The 22,353-nt window shown below is 40.9% G+C and overlaps 1 protein-coding gene across 4 annotated transcripts in view; it reads right to left on the bottom strand.

The window, feature by feature from the left end:
• Positions 1 to 366: 366 nt before the first annotated feature.
• The window catches only part of ripor1 (RHO family interacting cell polarization regulator 1), an 86,382-nt gene continuing 64,395 nt past the window's right edge, over positions 367 to 22,353 (bottom strand). For 3 of the 4 annotated variants that reach the window (XM_056386530.1, XM_056386529.1, XM_056386528.1), the window contains exons 14-24: positions 19,942 to 20,114; positions 19,069 to 19,768; positions 18,251 to 18,384; positions 15,804 to 15,924; positions 15,350 to 15,485; positions 13,165 to 13,326; positions 12,919 to 13,077; positions 12,603 to 12,799; positions 9,613 to 9,696; positions 7,709 to 7,799; positions 367 to 6,991 (exon numbers count right to left, since the gene is read on the bottom strand). In XM_056386530.1, coding sequence (XP_056242505.1) covers positions 6,894 to 6,991; positions 7,709 to 7,799; positions 9,613 to 9,696; positions 12,603 to 12,799; positions 12,919 to 13,077; positions 13,165 to 13,326; positions 15,350 to 15,485; positions 15,804 to 15,924; positions 18,251 to 18,384; positions 19,069 to 19,768; positions 19,942 to 20,114 — 2,055 coding nt within the window. In that variant the 3' untranslated portion in view covers positions 367 to 6,893. The other variant, XM_056386531.1, reaches the window with a different exon arrangement.

Raw genomic sequence — 22,353 nt, 5'->3', positions numbered from 1 at the left:
CATTAAGTGCATGAACGGCATGACTTCAGCCAAGATCATTGATTTACCTTCATATCTGAGCTAAGAGGTATTCTGCTTTCAATTGGGCATCCAAACTTTCACAAATGCAGTGAATGCAGCATAAAATATGCTGTGCTCTCTGGGCAAAATCATATGGTGCATCGGTACAAATGATGATGAAATGATTGTCAGCAAAAATATGAGCTTACTGAGGACAGTGAGCTGTTAACAGCTGCTGTCCTTCTGTTGTAGCATCACTGTTTTAGGAGACGCAGTCTGCTGATGCCCTCTCATAACCTATCCCAAAACTTCACACAGGACAGGTCCATGGCAGATCATGATATAGTTAACAAGCACAATGGTACGTGAGATTTTTACACACATTTTTAATAGTTTGTATATATTTGACACCAGAATACCTGGAAATATATTTTAGAAAAGAAAAAAAAGAATAAAACATTTTGTGTCCAATGCTGCACAAATTATCAAGCTTATGGAATAAAAATATAATGTGCTACAGTGGTTTTCCACTGCTTCACACTTTCTTCATTCTTAAATAAAGTATCTCATCTATGTCTTGTTGCATCTCTGTTCCTATCAAACCTTGAGGCACTTAAACACTGTGAGATGCTTTATGGATGCAGAGGTATAGCTGCAGATTGCTGCTGTCCTATAGAAACTTATTGTGGTAAATACATTGCATACAGTGATAGCCATCATATTTACAAACAGTGAGACCCCCCCCCACACACACACACACAACATCAGTCCTATATTGTGATTCTAGTGACACTGCAGCCTGTCACTTATAATATGCTGTATTAAAGAAGTAAACATTCAAACTGAACACAACACACAACCAGCTCGTTGTCTGATCAGCCCTCCCTCTAACAGCTGAAAATAATATCTGACAGTCTCACAGTACATCAAAAAAGCATCATTGCTTTCAATAAATATACACCTGTGATACATAAAAGAGCATTGGGGTTATGAGAAAAAAATATTTCTGTTCTGAGATTAAGCTCAGAGTTCATGGAGAAAAAAAGTCAGATTTCTTTAATGTCAGATTTCTGATTTTATTTTCAGGATTTAGTTTTCTGGCCAAATTCTGATTATTTAAATTCTATTTCTGACATTAGTCTGACTTTAATCTTAGAAGTGATATTTTAAAGACTAATCCTCTGTAAAGATTCATGCTTACAAGCACAGCTACTGCAGATTTCTTTCTCATAACAGTCTTCATGAAATACATTCTCTTCACACTTAAGTGTTGCTGATAACATCAAACTCAGTCTAAGGGAATAAACAGGGTTGGCACATTGTACATTAGGAACCTGAACCCTTACACTTGAAGACAAAAGCTGTGTCACATTTGCATACTCTAACTCTAACCACTGTTCTGGGCGTGTAGCATGTTCACATACTGAGTAAAAATCATACAGTGAGGTAAATGACAGCGGTCAGACTAAAACTGCAACATTTGTGTGTGATGTTGGTGGACACAACCGTCTTGCGGTTTTATCCCTCCTCCATTCAGACTAGTTTCAGATTACATCCCTGTTTATCCAGATTCATATAAAATATGAACCATTTGTGTGAAATTTTGTTATATTTGCTGTGAAGTCTAAAAATGTTTTGTGAGGTCACACTGACCCTGACCTTGACCTTTGACCACCAAAATCTAATCAGTTCATCCTTGAGTCCTAGTGAATATTTGTGCCAAATTTGTCAAGGCGTTACTGAGATATCATGTCCACGAGAATGGGACGAACAGACAACCCGAAGGGCAGGCTAAAAATGGTGTCTAAAGCCAGGCTAGCGGCTGTGTGAGGCTCTACATAGGCACAGTGGGGCTTTGAGCTAAATGCTAACACCAGCATGCTAACATGTTGATGTTTAGTTAGTATAATGTTCACCAAATTACTTTAGCATGGTAGCATGCTAACATTTACTAAACATAAAGTACAGCTAAGGCTGATGGGAATGTCTTTAGCTTTGCAGCAATTTGGTCTTAAACCAGTTGGACAAACTGAGATTTTGACCTGATGATGGCACTAAAAAAGATGTCTGTCAATTCATCCTGAAGGGGACATGAGTGTCTGAACTAAATTTTACAGATCCATCAATTATTTCTTGATCTTAGTTAATCTGGATCAAAGTGGTGGATTTAACTAGAGCCCCGTCGCTAGCACTGCTAGGAATCACATATCATTTCCTGTTACCACAAATTTCTTCTTCTGGTTTTATGCCTCTGCACTGGCGATAGAGGAGGAGGCATTATGTTTTCAGGTTGCCCGTTCGTCTGTCTGTCTCATTCTCATGAACATGATGTCTCAGTAATGCCCTGAGGGAATTTCTTCAAATTTGGTTCATTCACACTCAGGGATCAACTGATTAGACTTTAGTAGTCAAAGGGCAAAGGTCAAGTCATTGTGACCTCATAGAAAATGTTTTGGCGATAATTCCAGAATTCATACACTAATCATGACACAATTTAACACAAAAGTCTAAAAGAATAAAATGATGAAGTTATGACATTTTATATCCAAAAGGTCAAAGGTCAACTTCACTGAGACATCATAATCTTCTGCAAAAACACTTTTCTGGCCATTAATCAACACTGTAACTCAGGAATGGAACAGAAGGTTGTGACCGTATTTCCTGCAGTTTGATTGGTTGGCAAACAACCGCACGGCAGTAATTCTATTTTTCTACTGCCAGAACAGTGCAGAGGCAACATTAATACATCATAGACCTAATATAGAGTATGCAACCTGCCACACAACTATATATTATAAATATACTAATGATAAACTCTCATCAGTCATCAGACTGAGATGACCCACAAGTCATGGTGCTCAGGAAATGAAAAAGGCAGAGTGGCAGCATCACTGTCAGCAGAGTCACGATGAAATTAATGAAGCAGGGAGGACTGAAGTCACTGGGGATGGACACTTTGGCATTTCCACTGCTATTGGTCAAAACTCAGTGTGGGTAACTGAGTTTCACACATTGAGGAAAGCTTTGGGTGACTTTAGTCACAAATAGAAATATTACCAAGAAATATTACCACTGTTCAAAGAATGATACCAGTGTTTTTGCATCTTTTTTACCCATTTACTAAAAACCACATTCTTGACTTCATGCTTGCAATGCTGCTTTACATTTTTGAATGTGTTCACTCACAATGTGAAGTTACAAACAGGTGAAGCTCGCTTGAGTGTGGTAAATCCCTCACAGCACAGTTACCATCAGCTCTGTGTTTACATTTAGTCACATTATTGTTGTACACATGATGTGTATTGTGATGATACTGTGCTTAAATAAATGGAGACCAGTTATCCCAAAAAATTACTCTGTAACTCAGACTCACAAAACAGTGGGATCATATTTTAAAGTTATGAGGAAAGTGTCTTGTAATTAAAAGGTCATCATCTCATAATAGATGGATATATATAATATCAATTGTCATAATAGACACACATCGTGTAATTATGAATTACTGAGTCATAATTATAAATTACTGACTGTGAGGTCAATAATAAGGTCTTCAGTGTTTTTCTTTGGTGAATGCAGTGTGCCTACTTTGGAAAATAATCAGTAGCACTGTAAAGATTAGAGTTGTTATTTGTAGTAAATGGCATTAACCTGCAGAAACAGTGGTAAGACCAGACATCTAATAATTCATGAGCCCATGTCTGGGGCCAGAATTGAAACCCAGTTATGTTTTAGTTATTCCTGATCAAGTGTTGAAGGATACAAATGGACAGACAGATAGAAATTCTTATGCTTTCTAAAAGCCAGAGATCTTCAATGATTCACTGTAAGAGGTTCAACTTTTAATGATCTGAATTTGACCCGGTCCCAGACCTGCATGGACCAGTCCGTCTCCGCGTGATCCGTCTGTCTGCTCCTCCACAGCAGTCTGTGACAGTAATACAACCTTTCAGTGACTCCACCTCCACTAACAGCAGATTAGTGTCATTCAATGAATCAGTTCAAACTGATTGTTGAATGAATGAGAATAATTTTCGACAGTAAAAATGCATTTCATAAAACAAAGTATACATTTACAAACAACGACTCTGCTAGATAAAAACAATTTACAATCATATATGTATTTCCATTAAGAGTTAGATATGTCATATTATAAAGAGTGATGGCACTGAATTGCTTAAACCAGTCTCTATGCAGAAGCAACTTATCCAGTATCTAGAGTCTCAGTCTTTATCCAGAAATACAGTGTGACTTCTTCTCTTTTTAACCTGTTGCCAGTGTGTCGACAACATGAAACATGAAGGCTGCAAGACAGAGAATGAAAAGCTTTCATTTTTATCTTTTGAACTGGAAGAGGATTCACAGTTAATAAGCCAGTGGCATTAGTGGCTACTGACTGCAGCTGTTTGAGCTGCTGTATCTACTGCACCCAGGGTTCCCTCCCTGCATGAGCAACAACACGTCACCATGAGAATCACAGTGAAGCCCTACCTGCTCAACCGTCACCAGCAGCTTCATAATACATTTGGCTAAAGGATTCCAGCTCCACTGAAAGATCCAGGAAGAATATAAAAGAACATACACCCTGTCCTTTCTCATCAAATCAACCAATACAATCCAATAAAAATCTCATTCATTTCTTTGCTTCCCAGGGTGTGGCTCTCTTCTGACACAGTCCTATGACCCACAGGACACTCTAAAGTCATCCTCTAAATCAAAATTTTAATGCTCATGCATGTGATTCAACATGCATGAAGTTCAGCTCAATGGAAACAAGTCCTGGTTTGCACTCAAAAATAAAGATCTTCAAGATGTAGTTTTTCATTTTTATCTTTCTTTTTCAATGCAGGAACAAACACGTGTCTTTGCTGTGCCTCCAGAGGGCAGCCTACTGAAGCCTCATATTCACTTCAGCAGGACACGGGGATTTGTATCACATCTCTTGAGGCCTCAGTATGTCGCTCTTACAGCACCTGAAACCTCCTGAAACCTACGGAAGTCGAGAAAGGCTATACTCGCAAATATTTTTTTATCCCGTTATCTCCAGATAACAAAGCTCATTATGCCAAGATAATGAGATATTATCAGCAGAAAACAATGTTTTGTTATCTCAAGATAAAGAGATATTCCATAGAAACCTCCTCAGCAGGGTTTTAACATTCTGTCCAACTTCCTCTGTCACACACAAAACACACACGCCTGTTGGAGAGGTCAGGGCAGGTCAGGCAGAGGGATGCAGCGAGGAAGCTGCTAAGAGAACAGGCTTTTCACTGTCGACACTTTTGCCTTGAGAAGTAGCCGGACGACGCATTGTTCTCTTGGTGAGTGAGTGCAATCATGCTACGAAGGTCAGAGCCATAACAGACGGGAGCAACAAATACAGCAACCAATAAGTAGACTTTAGTATAATAAAAGAAAGAATCTGAACCTGTCCAATATTTCAGGCTGATGTTTCTGTGGATCTTAATGAGTTCACAGTCTCAATAATCTTCTGCTTGTTCCTGCAGTGAAAAAGAAATTCATATGAACAAGATCAATAATTTCAGAACGTCTGTGTTTTGAGCACAAACCAATATTTTTCCCATGTCAGTGAGTCAGTCACTGTTTCTGTGACAACTTCCTCTACAGTCTCAGCTTGTGAGTGCATTTCACAGTGTTGCATAGTCAGGGCTGTAGTCTGCTCTCGAGTCTGGTCACAACGCTTTCAGTTACCTCTCAGTTGTGTGGCTGTGCAGTGACAGACATCACACTTTCATAGTTAGCTTATAACACAGTGGAGGGATATTCTTCATCAAATACTATTTGATATTTAGTTGGTCTCTGTCTAAATTAGGTTTCATAGGGACTCACTCACTCGACTAGGTCTGAGAACCAGTCAGATGTGGACTCTAACAGTGATCTGGACTACAGCCTTGGTGCAACTCCTGCAGACAGGGAACCACAGCCATCTGGCAAAAACTGCAATCAACAAGCATAAGTAGAACCAGTGGCTACAGTGCAGACAGAGCTGTATGAGAAAAGCCATTTAGTGTCATTAATGTTGAGTTTGCCAACATGTCACAGAACCAGTCGTCCATCTGGAACAGGACTGATCAAACAGCCTTTAAGCCTGAACCAGAGACAGCAGTGTCCATAAAGAAAAGGAGCTGGAGCTTGGGGTCGTATTATTCTGTAGCATGTCAACTGGTTCAACATGTGACCAGTCAAAACACAGAGAGTGAAATAATAAAACTTTGATATCAGAAATCATAAGACACTTAACCTTTTGTACATTTTTTGGCATTTAGTAGGCCAAGAAAAGTGCCTTTAAACAGCTTTCTAGACTTTTCTTAACTTATTTTAACATAAAATATTTGTGTCTGGGCCATGGAAGGACATAACTGCGATGAACAGGAGTTCAGTCATCTGACTTGTATATAGACATGCTCCTCCCTGTCCTCTTAACTCCTCAACATCTTCTTCCTTCAGTATCCATCTGTCAATTCCTCTCTTTATCCATCCTTCCATTCCAGCCTGCTCACATTATACATTCTTTCCAGCATCTTTACCAGCTGATATTCTAGGAGTAGTTATCACATGAACTGGTCTATTTGTAGCTTACTGATTTTAAATGTTTGCCCAGTGTTAAGCAGAGGTCTGTCCTCCATGTGAATATCAATGTAAGCTCTCTGACAGTGTATATAATGTGTATCATAGATCATATTTGTCTTTGCATGTTTCAGTATATATAATAGAACAGCATACTGTGTCAAAGCACTGCACAATACACAGTATTCGTATTGTCTGGCTGACCTTCTGGTTTGTGTGTGTGTGTGTGTGTGTGTGTGTGTGTGTATGTGTGTGTGTTTGTGTGTGTGTGTGTGTGTGTGTGTGTGTGTGTGTGTGTAAATGTGTGGTTAGAAAGCTGTGCTGGCCATGCTTCCTGGAGCGAAGAGTCTTGGTATGCTGTCCTGAGACGTCTCCACATGTCTGTGGGCCATCTTCCCCTCCTCCCCTGTTCCACATAATGAATGGATAACAAGAACATGGAAAAAGCAAAAAAGAGAATGACTGAATGAATGAATGAATGAATGAATGCATTAATCCTCCTGGATACATTTGTGTTGGATAAAGTGATAAAGCAGAAAACAGGAAAGATGCACATTTCTTTTTTCTGACTATTTATGACCTTATGTCACAAATGTGAATGAATGGAATAAAAAAAAATGAATGGATGAAAAATACCAAAAAGCATGTTTCAGTCACCATAATTACATTAAATATATGCATAAGAAGCAGCAAGTGCATTATGTGCAGTAACATTAATACATATTCAGTCATTTAAGGCTAATTGTCATAGTTTCGCTCATCATTACTAACAGTTACAGCAACATTATACTAACTGACATTAGTGCTCAGATTTGGGTGAAACAGCTTTATAAATCATCCACAGACAACAAACAACCAACAGCCTTCATCAATGACCATTCAGCTTCATTACACCAGCTCCCAGTTTGCTTTAGAACTGATTTTACAATTCTTATTATTTAAAAGGTCATGACCAAGACTTAAAGTACACTACTGAAAACTACTTAAAACCATCCTATTCACTCCATTCATGGAAACAGTGCCATCTAATGATACCACTGACATTTAATGTTTTTAACGTGTTTCATCATTATTGTGTGTTTTACTCTGTTTGTAAAGCCTGTTCTATGATGGTTGTTATTACCGAGCACGAGCAGAGCTTGTTTGGCAGCATCGCGGACCTCCTCCTTGTCCGTCCGACAGAGATACACTAGCTGGTCAATACTTTCTTTAGCCTGGAAACACAACAGATGGAAGAAAGTGGTCAGTAACACAAAGGCAAACTGTATCATACAGAACAAACAAGCTGCATACAGCCAGAATTTTATGACAGTTATATTTACCATGTTTGTGCCATAAACTATCAAACTAACATTGCCCTAAAATAGTATTATGACAAAATAGAACAAGTCTGGACGAGAAAACAAACTCTATGTGCCCTATCTTACACCCGGCGAAAAGCACAACACAAGTGTCTTTGCTCGTTTCAGACTGATGCAGTTGGTATTTTCCTGTCCAGCGCCCATGTTATTTAAATAGCAAATACACATCTGAGCGCCCATCATAGACTGTAAATAAAGATGGACTTAGCTTCAGTGCCTGACTCCGCCCCTAACTCCCAGCTAATCCAAAAATGGACAAAGAGGTGGGGCGTGTGTGGAGCTGAGACTTTGTTGCATGTGGGTTTGTGGCAAGTATACGCTCACTCACCTGTCACTCAAAGAGGCCACACCCATAACTACATAACTTTAAGGCTTAATAAAATGTAAACAGGTGAGTTGTATACACAGCTGTCATGAAAGAGGAAATTAGCTCTAGAGACCAAAAGTGTTTTTGTACCAGGCTGTAAACATGTTTATTTCTGCTGTGAAGTTGGACACTTTAACATGGGAGTCTATGGGGACTGACTCACTGTTGGAGCCAGACTCTAGTGGTCATTGGAGGAACTGCAGCTTTTGACATTTCAGTGTTGGCTTCATTTTTCAGCCTTGGAGGTTGATGATTGGCACTTTTGGGCGTGTTGGTCTTAAAATGAGGTGAGGTCAGGAGCATTGTTGGCGCATTGTTATCATGAGGCAGCAGAAAAGTGACTGACCAACAAAAACTCGGTCTGAAGTCAGTGGCTCAGTATTTCACTGCTATTTTAAGGAGCATTATCAGATGATGCTTCTACTGAGGCAGGTGCCTGGCTTTTAAAGGAAATGGGAGATGGCACTGTGATTGGTTTATCGGATGTTACACACAAAACACTCTCATTATCAATCAAGAGACTAAGTAGAACCCTTTGAACCATGTTCATGACTGTTTTTTCCACTGTTAAAATAGCAAAAGTGACATGGGTCCTGTTCAGACCTGGTATTAACAAGCGTCTTCAGTGATCGGATCACAAGTGATCAGATATAAGTTGGTCAGTTCACATCTGGCTTTAAAATGCGTCTCCATGTGTGTCTCGATTGACCACTTATAATCAGATCTCACTTTCCTGCTTTATATGAAAATAAACAGGTATGTGTTGTTGTTTTTAGCCAATCAGACAGATGGGTCTGTTGTCAATGTGCTTGTGTGTGTGTGTATGAGAGAGAGAGAGAGAAAGAGCAAGCGAGAGAGAGAGAGAGAGGTAAGGAGGGGTTGAGTGAATCAATGCTTTGCTCACAGCTCTACAGTGAAATCAGGTTTTACTCATTTGAAATAGTAAAATATTTTGGTTTCAGTATAAACTGTGTTGGGACTAATCAGACTGTGACAGAGGACGTCAGTAGAGTAGTTGGTCCTTCAGAGTGGTCCAGGACACATTCACACTGCTAAAAGAATGTGGACACATGTGGTCCAGACCTCCTCTGAATGTGGTCTGAGTGATTGGATCTCAAATGCGTCCTCAATGCATCTTGGGTGCGTGAACTTAGAGCTGTCCACTTGTGATCCAATCACCTGGGACGGATGTTAATACCAGGTCTGAACAGAGCCATGGACATGCCCTGAATATATTTGCACCGCGCACTTTAGACCATGAACTTTGGATAATTAAAATAAAACCCCATGTGTTTCTACCTTGAGACAAGCCAAGGCCTTGCATCCACAGACTCTGGTGTCCACACTCTGGTCCTCCAGAAGCTCCAGACAGCTAACCAAAGCCTGAGGAGGAGAACGCACACTGTTATAGACTTTACAATGAGTACGACACTGCTGCTGGTGTCTTCAGGACACTTCACGTCACTGTTCACATCATGCATTTGTGTGATTGAAGCCTTATGAATAGAGCCCAATCAATATTATTGTTATTATATATCCAAGCAAAGAAGAACAGTGTTGCTGTAAATGCAGGATGATAAGGATGATATCAGACAGGAACATCCTGGTGTAGTCTATCATGGTGTCTTACAGTGAAATGCTCAAATACAGTATCATCATTATGCTACTGAAGAGAGATTCATCATTTTAACCCTCCTGTTGTCCTTTGGTGGTCGAGTTCAATCTGACCTCACAAAAAGCATTTTAGGCTATAAATCAAGAATTCACATTCTAATTAATGCAACTGAACTGGTCGGCAGAAGCATACAACAGTGAGACAGTAATTCTAGTTATGTGCCTGCAATGCAATAGCATTGAAGACATATATTCTTATTCTGCACACTTATTGGTCAAAACATTAAATGGGACTCTTTTAGGTTAAATTGGTATTTTGACAACTATTATGGTTTACACAAAATCAGTTTACATTTTGTGTCATTTTTAGACTGTTTCAGACCTTATAATGGGTGTGTATTGCACGGAATGTTCATAGCTAGAGTGGATGACATCATCGCTATGGTGGGAGAAGCTCTAGAACTCCTCTGAAAAAACTCTGTTTAACTCGTCCTTACGGCCACATATTTCAATCTTCACAAATCACAGCTTCCTCAGTAGTAGAGAAATTTGTCCTGTTTCATAGAACGTGTTTACCTAAGCACAGAGACTTACAGAATTTGAACATGAGCCTCAAAGCGATGGGAGTATCCTCCACCTCTCCCTATGACTGCAATACAAATTAAGGAGCCCATTTCCCCAAAAATGCAGAAGTGACATTTTTCTGTAACTCGCTTCTGTGTCCACATTTTTGGCTCTAGAAACACCAAAGCCAGACATGCAGTGCACAAAGATCTTGTTCCGTTCATGGTCCTCTAATGGTTCTTATATGAGTGATCATTTTTTCACAAATAGCAGACGTTTGAGAGGCTCGCCGAGCCAAAATCACACCCACATCTGAGTCAGCTCTGTGTCTTGCAGTTAGACACAGGTGTTGGAACCAGCTCGTTAAGAGACTCTTTGACACAGCCACACAGACACACACACACACACACACAGACACACACACACACACTCTGATATCTTTTACGGTTTTTGAGGAAGTGATGGGAGTTACATTCTTAGCCTTTTAACCCAGGTATGAGAGCAACTCTAAGATAAATCAACACGGTGTATTTCCGTGTACTTGTGTGTGCACGTTGATGTGTGGTTCTTTGCGTGTGTGTACATGTCTTTTTATAATTGTGAGGAAAATTTTGGTTGAAAACCATTATTGTGAGGTCATTTTGTCCAGGTCAGTGTCTCTACGACATGAATAAAACTGAAAGTAACGTGCTTTGTACAGATAGAACCGTGAGGAGTGAAGTACACGCACCAAGTAGCGGGCACATTCAAAATTTCTCCAGGAATTTTCTAGTTGATTTTATAATCCAAAAGGAACTGAATTTATTCTAATGATAGAAACCAAAGTTTTATGTTTTGGAAATAAATGTTCTTGGTGAATAACATTGTTTTGCTTTCTTTATTTGTGAATAAAATTGCATCAGTCAGTTTTGACCTGGGATCCTGCCTATTATTTGACATAAACCAGTCTGTGATAATCCATAATAATCCATAATAATTTATAATTTCTTCTTATTTTTACTTTTATTTTTAAAACTAGGTATACTTTTATGTAAATGAGGTTTATTATCCTTGAATTCCAAAAAACAAGTGTAAAAATGATGGTAATAGGTTGGAATGAGGCTGTCTAAAAACAGTAACACCTGTTGTCCTCGCATGTCAAAACAGACCGGGTCAGTTTTGACATGCGAGGACAACAGGTGTCATTATAGGCTGCCATTAAAAAATTTGAAATGGTTTCAAACAGTATCCTGACTAAACTTTGACATATATCTGTCAGTGATAATCCATCAACATATGTTCCTCTGATTGTAACTAAAGTCAAAATAATTAAAAAAGTCTGCTTCTTTATACTCAAAAGTGAAGTATAAGTTTACTTAAATTAGGTCTATTGACCATAGAATTAAAAAAAGTTGGAATAAAGTTGGCTGAAAAGGTGTAATGCAATTATTGGGTATCATTTTATTTTTCACGTTTTATAAATAGGGCGGCACAGTAGTGGTTAGCACTGTCACCTCACAGTTCTGGGTTCAAACCCCGGGCCTGGGACCTTTCTGTGTGGAGTTTACGTGTTCTCCCTGTGCCTGTGTGGGTTCTCTCCAGGTTCTCCGGCTTCCTCCCACAGTCCAAAAACATGCACATTAGATTATGTGGCGACTCTAAATTTCCCATAGGTGTGAATGCGTGCGTAAGTGGTTGTCAGGCTTGTGATAGGCTGGTGACCTGTCCAGGGTGTACCCTGCCCTTGCCCAGTGTCAGCTGGGGTTGGCTCCAGCCCCCCGTGACCCTTCAAGGATAAGCGGTATAGATAATGGATCGATGTTTTATAAACAGTCAAACAGATCTGGTTGATTTTGTACAAAAGTTGCATGGTCGACGGGAAAACAATATGAAAAGGATCATCATTAAAAACTAATTAGAATGATGTAAGTAAACACATGTAACAGTAAGACTGGAGACACATTCTCACAATCCAGAATAGACTGAGGTCATAGAGAATGTAAAAACAATACACCTAAAACAAAGTCAAATATATTAAAATCATTTTAAAATATGGATCATTCTTGGCAAGACTTTGGTGAAAGTGTTAGAAACTTCCTGGTCACAGATACATCCAGTACAAACACACTCACCTGCTCTCTCTGCCGGGGCTGAGCAGCCAGGCTCCTCAGCACAGAGCTGGCAGAGGCTGATACTTTGCCTCGAGGGTCTTTTAGTAATTTAGCCACAGCATGAAGTCCCTCTCTTCTCAGGCTGCACTCTGCAGGACGCCGCAGCGTGTGGACGATCACTTCCTGGTCACATGATGCCAGCCTCTGCACCAGCCACACTGGTGGAAGGCAGGTTGTCTCTGTTTATTACCACTGCATACAGGTGTTCATTTAGCTTTACATGTGTGTGTGTGTGTGTGTGTGTGTGTGTGTGTGTGTGTGTGTGAGAGAGAGATACCCTCTTCTGCCAGTTCCGTGATGTGTGTTTCCATGTCACTGATGCTGTTGGCGTCTAAGTAACTCCACAGCTGGAACAGCGTCACGGTCACTGTGTCTCTGTTGCTGCCTCGCCGTGGTAACCTCTGATCCAGCACTCGCTCAACAAGACATAAGAACACTAGGCAACACACACAGAAACACACACATGTTAACATGGCACCCGCTCTGACAGGTACCACATGCACACACATGGATAATGTTGTACCTGTGTCTGCCATGCTGTTCACCCTCTCGGGCAGTATGCTGGAGTAGGCTGTAGACAGCGTAACCAGGAAGCTCTCAGCAGAGATGCTGTACACACTGCCCTTCCCCACACTGTGTTGCCATAGTGACTCGGCACCCAGGCACATGCCCAGCTGAGGTACCACTGTGATGGAGAGAAGATAGGACAGAGTAAAGAGAGAGGAAGAGAAGAAAGAATTACTCTTTATTTTCAATCAGGCCCTTGAAGTTTAAGTAATTTCTTCAGTTTGGAGCATGGAGCTTCATTCCTGACCTACTTGCAGTTGAGAGCTTAGAAAAAGCTAGTTTCTTCTTAGTTATTATTCATACAGTACTGCTTTTTCCACAGAGGAAGATCAGCAATTTTTTGCAGACTGAGACTTGATGGCGACTGAAACACTAACATCCAGACTACAGCACACTGACACACCACCATACTTGTCACTTGTCACATTTGACACCACACGTCTCAGGGACAGTGATGAGCAGCACTGGGGCTCCACAGGGGACTGTTCTGGCTCTGTTCCTGTTCACCCTGTATACGGCCGACTTTAAATACAAATCTGAGTCCTGCCACATCCAGAAATACTCGGATGACACAGCTATTGTGGCGCATATCAGGAACAGGCAAGAAGAGGAGTACAGGGATCTGATGATGGCCTTCAGTGAATGGAGCGACAAGAACTGCCTCCTTCTGAACACCTCCAAGACCAAGGAGATGGTCATCGACCCTTCAGCCAGTCAGCATTCCAGGGTAAGACATTGAGGTGGTGCACACTTATAAATACCTAGGTGTGCACCTGGACAGTGAACTGGACTGGTCCCTGAACACAGATGCCATCTACCTGAAGGAGCAGAGCCAGCTGTTTTTCCTCAGGAGGCTCAGATCCTTTGACGTCTGCAGTGAAATGCTGCACATGTTTTATCAGTCAGTGGTGGCCAGTGTACTCCTTTATGCTGCAGTCTGCTGGGGCAGCATGTCCGACATTAACACAAAGAGCCTGGACAAGCTGGTCAAACAGGCTGGGTCTAAGATGGAGGCCATCTTGGACAATACCAACCATCCTCTCCACAACATTATGGCAGGACAGAGAAGCAGCTACAGCTGCAGCAAACGTCTCATCTCACTGCGCTGCAGAACAGAGAGGTTCAGGAGAATCTTCTGTGGAGATTTAGTTAGTTGTCACTTTCAACATGGTGAAGCAGGTTTGGCTGAAACACCAAAATTTTTATTGCGTCTCTTGTTTTTAGCCTCAATGTGCTTCAGGATGTTCATTTAAATTTAAATTTGCTTTGCTGACATGACCATAGTTAAGATTGTGTGGATTAGGGGGCGTCGTGTAGTGTAGTGGCGGTTCGAGTGGCGGTTCGAGTCCCGCATCGGACGGCCTTTACTGTATGTCATTCCCCCTCTCTGCCTCCCCATTTCCTGTCTCTCTACTGTCCTGTCAAATAAAGGCATAAAAAGCCCAAAAAAATATACTTTAAAAAAAAAAAAGATTGTGTGGATTATACTGACCGTTGTAAAACCACACAGGAAGCTGTCTGATCGCCTGACGTGTGCTTCAGCTGAAGCATGCTGAAACTTTTAGCAAATGTATTTCCATGACTAACATAATTAAACTAAAATTATAGAGAAAATGCCTTTAGTTTTTGTCTTTATCTGTTTATTTCATACATAAGCCTGGTATTTTGGTGCCAGATGGAGGAGTATGTGGCTCTCACTGTACGACCAGTACATGTGCACTTTTAGTGTCCACAATTAATGATGTCAATTACAACACAGAAACCATTAGAAATGGAAGAACCTGAGCAAAATCTCAAATGTTAGAGTAAAGTGTCTGAATACTTATGTCAATGTGATATTTCAGTTTCCTTTGTAATACAATTTAAGAGTTCTCTTCTCACTTTGTCATCATGGGGTATTGAGTGTAGATTGATGAGGGGGAAATGGATTTAAATGATTTTAGCATGAGACAGCAACATTACATAGAGTCCGTGGAAGAGAGGTGCAGATGTTTATGTGCTGTCAGTGGAAAGTGTCCATTCGTGGTGCCATTGTGACTGAGGATCCTCTAGTTCTTCTGCATATGAAAGTGATGGCTGCATGTGATCATCAGACAAACACACAGTGGAGCCCAAACACATGTACAGATACAGGGACCTACCTTCAGCAGGTTGTCTGAGGCGTCTTGGGTTGTCCTTGGTGATGCGTCGGATGATTTCCAGCACCCTGGCCTCTCTCAGCAGTCTGTCCAAGGCGTACATCTCTCCACACCGTAGAGGACCAAACATACCCAGACGCTACACACACAATGCCATATATCAAATTACACACAACTTTCATGTACAGCCATGTTCAGAACAACATGTTTGGAAAAAGAGTAAATCTTTATAACATGTCTAGTGAATTGGTTTTCCACAGGAAATCATGTATTTCAAAAGACTTTTCAGTGACTGCATGAGTGACCCTATCACTGCTTTAACTCTGCTAATGCTTCTTTTTAAAGAACTTATTACATATTACATTTAGGTTACAAAACAAACTTAAGCATAGCGAGTGTCACTGCTAAACAAGTGCATTATGGCAGCTACAGGCCTCTGGTGTTGTGGGTCTCTTACCAGCAACTGTGCACTGCAGTTCTTCAGGTGGACCACCAGGGCGCAGTCTAGAGTGGTGCAGCCTGTGGTGAGGGGGGAGGTGGGAGAGGAGGGGCTGTACCAGCCTCTGTCCTGCAGAGACCTACACACACACAACAGGGATTTGTAATGTGTGATGGGTTCGGTTCAGTTCAGTTCAGTTCTTCTCTCAACAGGAGATAAAGTTCTCAGTAGATACAGACATACGGCCTAACAGACTGTTTAAAACACACAACACGTGATCATTGAGCAAAAGATAAAAGCCACTTGACAGGAAATGTTTTCCAGTGTTATAGCAGTGGCACAAATAATTTGATAAAATACAGAAAAATATTTCTGCACACAGCTGTCAGTCTGTAGGTCTGTCCTGAGGCATCAGCTCCACCTCAGTCTGAGAGCTGGGAAATACCACTGTCAATTATCTTATCTAATGGGGTGAGTCTACTCCTACCCTTAACTCAAACCTCGACTGCTGGTCAGCTGATTGGACCAACACTTTGGTCTGAAGGGCCAGATGATGGCTTATAAAGACATTTATGGTCTCCAGAGAACTTTTCTGGCACCACTACGAGGTTAACATGTGTGAGTTTGAGTGAAACATCTCACCAAATGCAGGAGGGATTGATTTGCTTCATGTTCCCTTCAGGATGAACTTTAATAACTTCATCAGCTTAAATTTGTACTTTGTTCAATACTTTGATTTATGAAAAGATATGTGACTTTCCCATAAGCCTCTGCTGCAGTTTTGTGTTTAGGACCAATCAGCAAATGTTAGCACATTCAATTAAGATGTGTTAGCATTTAGCACCCTGTGCTGTACCCTGTAGTGATCACAGATTTTTAGTCTTCTTTAGTTTTTATTGTTAATTACCAGCTGCTGGTGTTGTTTTCACTTTGTGAGTATGTGTGTAAGTCCTTGTGGTAAAGTGTGGTCCTGGAGACACCGACTGTAGCAGGAACTATCACAGAGGCATTCTTAGTGTTTATATGTCTGTCTGTCTGTCTGTCTGTCTGTCTGTCTGTCTGTCTGTGGACAGATTCTGTCACACATACAGTCATGAAACTTTACAGATGTGTAGTTGACATGAAGATGGTTGGTCCAACCCATGACCAATGAATACCCATGTAATAATGGTGAGATCCCATCACAAGATGGTTTTGAATATTTGACTGTTTTCATATTAATAAAGTGTTTCCACTGCAATATCGTTTTCATTTGAAGTAAGTTACCCAACCATCAAGATGGTCAAATTAAATGACATGTAAGGTGAGCAACTGATGCCAGACAGTTTGTGATACTGAGCAGAAAAAACCCCTGTAAAGTCATGTTTCAGTGAGCTTGTGTTGACAGGAGGAAGTTATGAAAGCATATCAGGTTTTTCCATCCTTCCTGCTGCAAAGACCAGGGCTGTGTTTGAAAAGTCTTTCTTTCTTATGAAGGTTGAAACTGAGTGAATTGAGCTGAAGTATCTGAGCAGCATCATGATCAGAGCTGCTCCACTTCTCTAAATGATGAGGAAAGGAGCTTCAGTGCTTCCTATCTTATGTCCTTTAGCATAGGAGCTTCCTTTACAAAAGGAAAGGAGAAATGCCATCCCACAATTCTTTTCTGCAGTGGCATTTAATGTGCACCAATGCACCATTATAGTTTCATAGTACATTTATATAGTTACAGCAGCTGTTTTGTGTTTGTGAGACGATCCAGAACTGATGGAAATCCTTGTCTGATCGACTGAAGCCCAACTTCATAAATATAGATTCATTCTCTTTAAATCCAGTGGAGTCATGAAGAACAAGCAGATTGAATCTATAGTTAACAATAACATCATCATAGCTAAATACTACAATCTATACATAAATGTCATTTCACTAAATCCCCTCCCATTGTGTGAAACACTGAAAATCTATTTTCTCTACTTAACAAATGTGTAAAAATATCAAAAGCGCCTAGGACAGGAAACTATATACTTATTTCTGAATTCATTTATTATGATCTCTTGCTCAGTTCCTTATTTCTATTTAATTATTATTTCAATGGCTTTACTTTCTCTATTTGTACATTTTTTTCACGTTATCTTATTTCAACATTTCAATCCTGTTGTTTTGTTTCTGTGGTCAGGAGGAGGATTTATCCTCCTGGTGTTATAAATGAAGTTAGTTTAAAAAGTAATTACATGATTCTTTTCCTAAGTCCTTATGAATTCTCCAGCCCAGTATTATCAACAGAACAGTTTGTCTGTGCCACAGTGATGGTCCAAAACAACTCCACTAGATGGCAGCATTATCCTGCAATGACAGACTTCACCATGTCTGCTTTCAATGAACAGATAACTGACAGTAAGGTTATTTACTTAATAGAAGAGTGTGTCTCAAGCTAATCTTAGGTATAAAATATATGGTTGGTTGGGTTTCAGTGTTTCAGGACTGACCGGCCTTTTCTGTTCCTCTTGTCTCCCTTTTCGTCCTCATCCTCCCAGTCAGACGTGTCGAGGAAATCAAAGCTGCCCAGAGCTGTTTCCACGGTGAGGCTGACCACGCTGGGCGAACGGCTGTGCCTGCCACCCTACACACACACACACACACACACACACACACACACACACACACACACACACACACACACACACACACACACACACACACACACACACACACACACACACACACACACACACGTATGTCTTTAGATGCAGACAGAACCGAGTGCATGTCTGTATACACACAATCTATAGTGAATAGAAAACACATTGAGCATGCACAGACTCACACACAATCACACACCAGCCAGACCTGGTTCCCCCTTAACATCAAACACTGATATCACATGCAGCCTGTTGTCCGTGACAGGGGAGATTAAAAAAAACTAATATATAACTAATATATAAATAAAGTCTGTTTGTGTGTGTGTGTATATGTGAAGAATCTGTGTATTTGTTGTATCTACATGTATCTGTGAAAGCTTGAAAAAGAAACGAGATCTCCTATAGAATAATGGAGCTGCTTTAGTCCAAACAATGTTCACATTGTTTGAGGCTGGTTCTGACATTGATATTAAATCTGATAGCAAAAGACTTTTCATAAACACACTGCATAGCAGGGAAAAAGACAGCAGTGTGTGTGTGTATCTGGTTACTCACCACCCAAATCGTTTTGACTGGAGAGCTTGTTTTTATACAGTAGCAGAAGTTTTACTGGAATGTATTTTTAGGCGACTCTACCCACCTCTGGAAGTAACTTTGTTTCTCACCTTCAGTGTAACCTGCAGCAGCTTCAGCTCATGTTCCAGCAGCTGTAACTCAGGGAACTGTCCCCTATAATCATCCAGAGAGGAAACTACAGCTCCCAGGGCATCCTCCAGCCCGCAGTCCACTGGACCATCATCCTCTCTGGACAGACCGTCTGCAGCTGCACCTGGAAGCTCCTCCTCCACCGGCACCCATCGGGCCACATACGTCACATCCCCGCTCTCTGGAAGGATGTCGAGCTCCAGGTGTGATGGAGCGTTAGAGTCCGTCCCTTCAGTCCTGGGGGAGGAGGGTGTGAGGAAAGAGCTGGATGTATCCTGTTGCACCCTGATTGGTTGTTGATCTGTGACAGCATCAGCATTTTCTTCAGTGACTCCGAGTCTCTTTGGTGACGCATCAGTGTCTGTGGCAGCAGAGCCGGGCGGCTCAGGAGTTCTGCTGGGCATCTCCATTTCAATGTCGTTGATGGAGATCCCGGAGGCCAGAGACATCACCTCCCCTGATTCGCCGCCTGACCTGTCAGTCACCACAATGCCGTCAGCGCTGCTTTCACTGATGTGGCTCAGAGATCTCAAGTAGCTGCATGAGGTGTGGCTGTTCCACACAACGCCATCCACTGCTGCTATGGGAGACTGTTGCCTTGCATTGTCTTCCTCACTGTCGGGTTTTGTCACCACAGTCACTGTCCCCTTCTCCTCTTCCCTGTAAATGAGTTCATGTATTTGTTAGTCTACTACTATTAATCTACTGATGAGCATGTAAGATCACCTCTGTGTAAAATACATCATATAATTAAGTCAACAAATATGTCATGTTAAAATGTTGAACATAGAGTAGAGCTCAAATAAAAGCACAGTAACAAAATGAAGCAGCACCTGTTGCTCTCTGCCTGGTGTTTGGGTGTGTTGGGAAACTCGCTGATGGCACTGACTTTGTGGGTGGAGTTTGGAGTTGAGGAGGAGGAGTCTCTGGGGCAGAATGAGATTTCAGGTTGTGGGGAGGAACTTCCTGTTACAGCTGGCTGGATCTCTGGAGTCACCACCACTGCCTGGAGACATGGACACACTGAGTGACCGGGAGGGTTGAAGCCAACACACTGACAACGTAGTAAATAAACACACGTTATACAATCCAAAAAACTTGAGTACGTCGGAGTCAGTTAAAGCAAGTATCTGTACAGTGTATTTAGAAGATCAGTGGTTCATTAGAGCAGCTGCTGAATCTCATGTCATCACTGTTCACAGCGCAACACACAACCATCGAACTGCAAACTGAACTGTTCTGGAGGAGGAGAACAAGAGTGGAAAAGGAAAGCAGAGCAGATGAAGCCTCTGTTTGTTCAGGCTGCTTTCTGCTCACTCTGACCCCCTCAGCTCTGAACTACTGACACAGGACCCATGTGCAGTCTTTGACACAGTAGACCAGATATTTGTATTACACCCTCAGCTGGTCCGAAATGTAACAGTACTCATGACCTTGGTCCTAGTATCTCTCCACTGGCTGCCGGTCCATTTTAAAATTGATTTTAACATTTTACAAGTCATGCGTCGACCTGGGCACATAAGACCTAGTGCAAATGCCCCGAGCAGCAAGTCCCCAGTTTGAATTCCGGCTGGCTGGACAAATCGCTGCACATCACTCCTCTGCTTTTCCCCCCACATTCCTTGTCTCTCTGCACAATCCCAGATGAAGGCATAACATTCTCAACAAATAATCTTAAAACAAGACTAGGTCTAAACCTAGTATCTATCTGGACCTCCTGTACTCAAATCCTGATTTTATAACTTTGACGTTGTCGAGGATGACGCACAGTAAAGGGCCACAGGCAGGACTCTGGGGCCCCCAGAGACAGTCTGTCTTTCTGATTGAGTCTCTCACACAGAGCACAGCCTCCGTCTGCATCCACAATGGTTTAGTCTTTATTTTCTTCAACTCCAGAACGTCACAGACTTTTATTAGAGGCAGGTCTTTATGTCTAACTCCCTCTGTTTGATATGTAGAGTTGGTCATAGTCGTTACTACGAAGCCTCGTTACCGATGACTTCTCTCTCTCCGGCTCTCTCTGCTCAGTGTGTCTCATGTTTAGTTATTCCTCTGCCTCATTTAGTAATAATGAACCTGTAGAAAAAGACGGTAGAGATGGCCATAAAAACACAATTGAATCAACAAAAGGAGCCTTTGTTGTTTTTGTATTACCTTTTCTTTAGTATGTGATAAAGTTTGGTCGTGGTAAACGCAGCAAACATTTCAAACTAATGAATCTTTCATTATTTCTAAACCTTCAAACAGACTTCAGATCAGACCCTGGTCTCTGGTGAAGAACCTTCTGCCTCATCTTTATCTAATGTCGCCATCATTAGGACACTGACAGGTTCACGCATGACTGACAGTGGAGGAGTTGACTGTGTTTCTTCTGTGATGAACACAATGTATGGTTTATCACATTAAAAGAAAAAAGAAAAATTAATTCACTGACTAAAAGCTCTGCTTCAAAGAGTACTTCATAGAAATATAGTGGAGTCAAAAGTACAATGTTTGTCTTTAAGTATAGTGGAGTAAAAGTCAGAAGGTTCTAAAAATATAATACAAAAGAACGGATATTAAAAAAATATACTTAAGTACAACACTCAAGTAAAAGCTGTTCAGGAGTGAACAGCTTGGCTGCGCCTGTATTAGGAATACACCAACCTAGGAAGCACCTTTATCTTGAGTGAGCTAATTCTCTCCAACCAGGAAACAGACCCAGCTCCCCTTATGCTGGGTTTTCACAGTTTCAACATAAGAGAGAGAGGTTATCTCCTGAGGAGAGAGACAGAAGGACCTCTAGGCGGAGGTGGAGGAGACTGATTCATATAAATGCCGTCACTTTTTGACATAAAAAAACATGGTTATGATATGTGTTCACAATATTAGACAGTGTCATTTTTGTCCATTTTTATATGGTATAATGTGTTGTGACCACATATGTTGATGATACACTGTATATTTAATTTAAATATGCAAGTTTATTAAAAGAACATACATAGAAACATTCTATATGCTTATATATGATTTTCTTATTAATTCTCTCATTCTGTGAAAGTGGTCTCAGACTTTTGGAGCCTGCTACAACATACATTATACTGACAGGCTTAGTGATGAATATATATTTATGTAACATGTCTACAATGTAAGCATACATACATAAATTATATGGGCAAGACATATATGTCAATATATGAAATTGTTCCAGTTTCCAATTTCCATATATCATTTCTACATATATGTTTTTATTTTATATGTACATA

Source organism: Seriola aureovittata, chromosome 10 (genome assembly GCF_021018895.1).
Source record: "Seriola aureovittata isolate HTS-2021-v1 ecotype China chromosome 10, ASM2101889v1, whole genome shotgun sequence".
NCBI lineage: Eukaryota > Metazoa > Chordata > Actinopteri > Carangiformes > Carangidae > Seriola > Seriola aureovittata.
The sequence above is the reverse complement of the archived record's forward strand: the minus strand, read 5'-3'. Positions and strand labels throughout refer to the sequence as shown.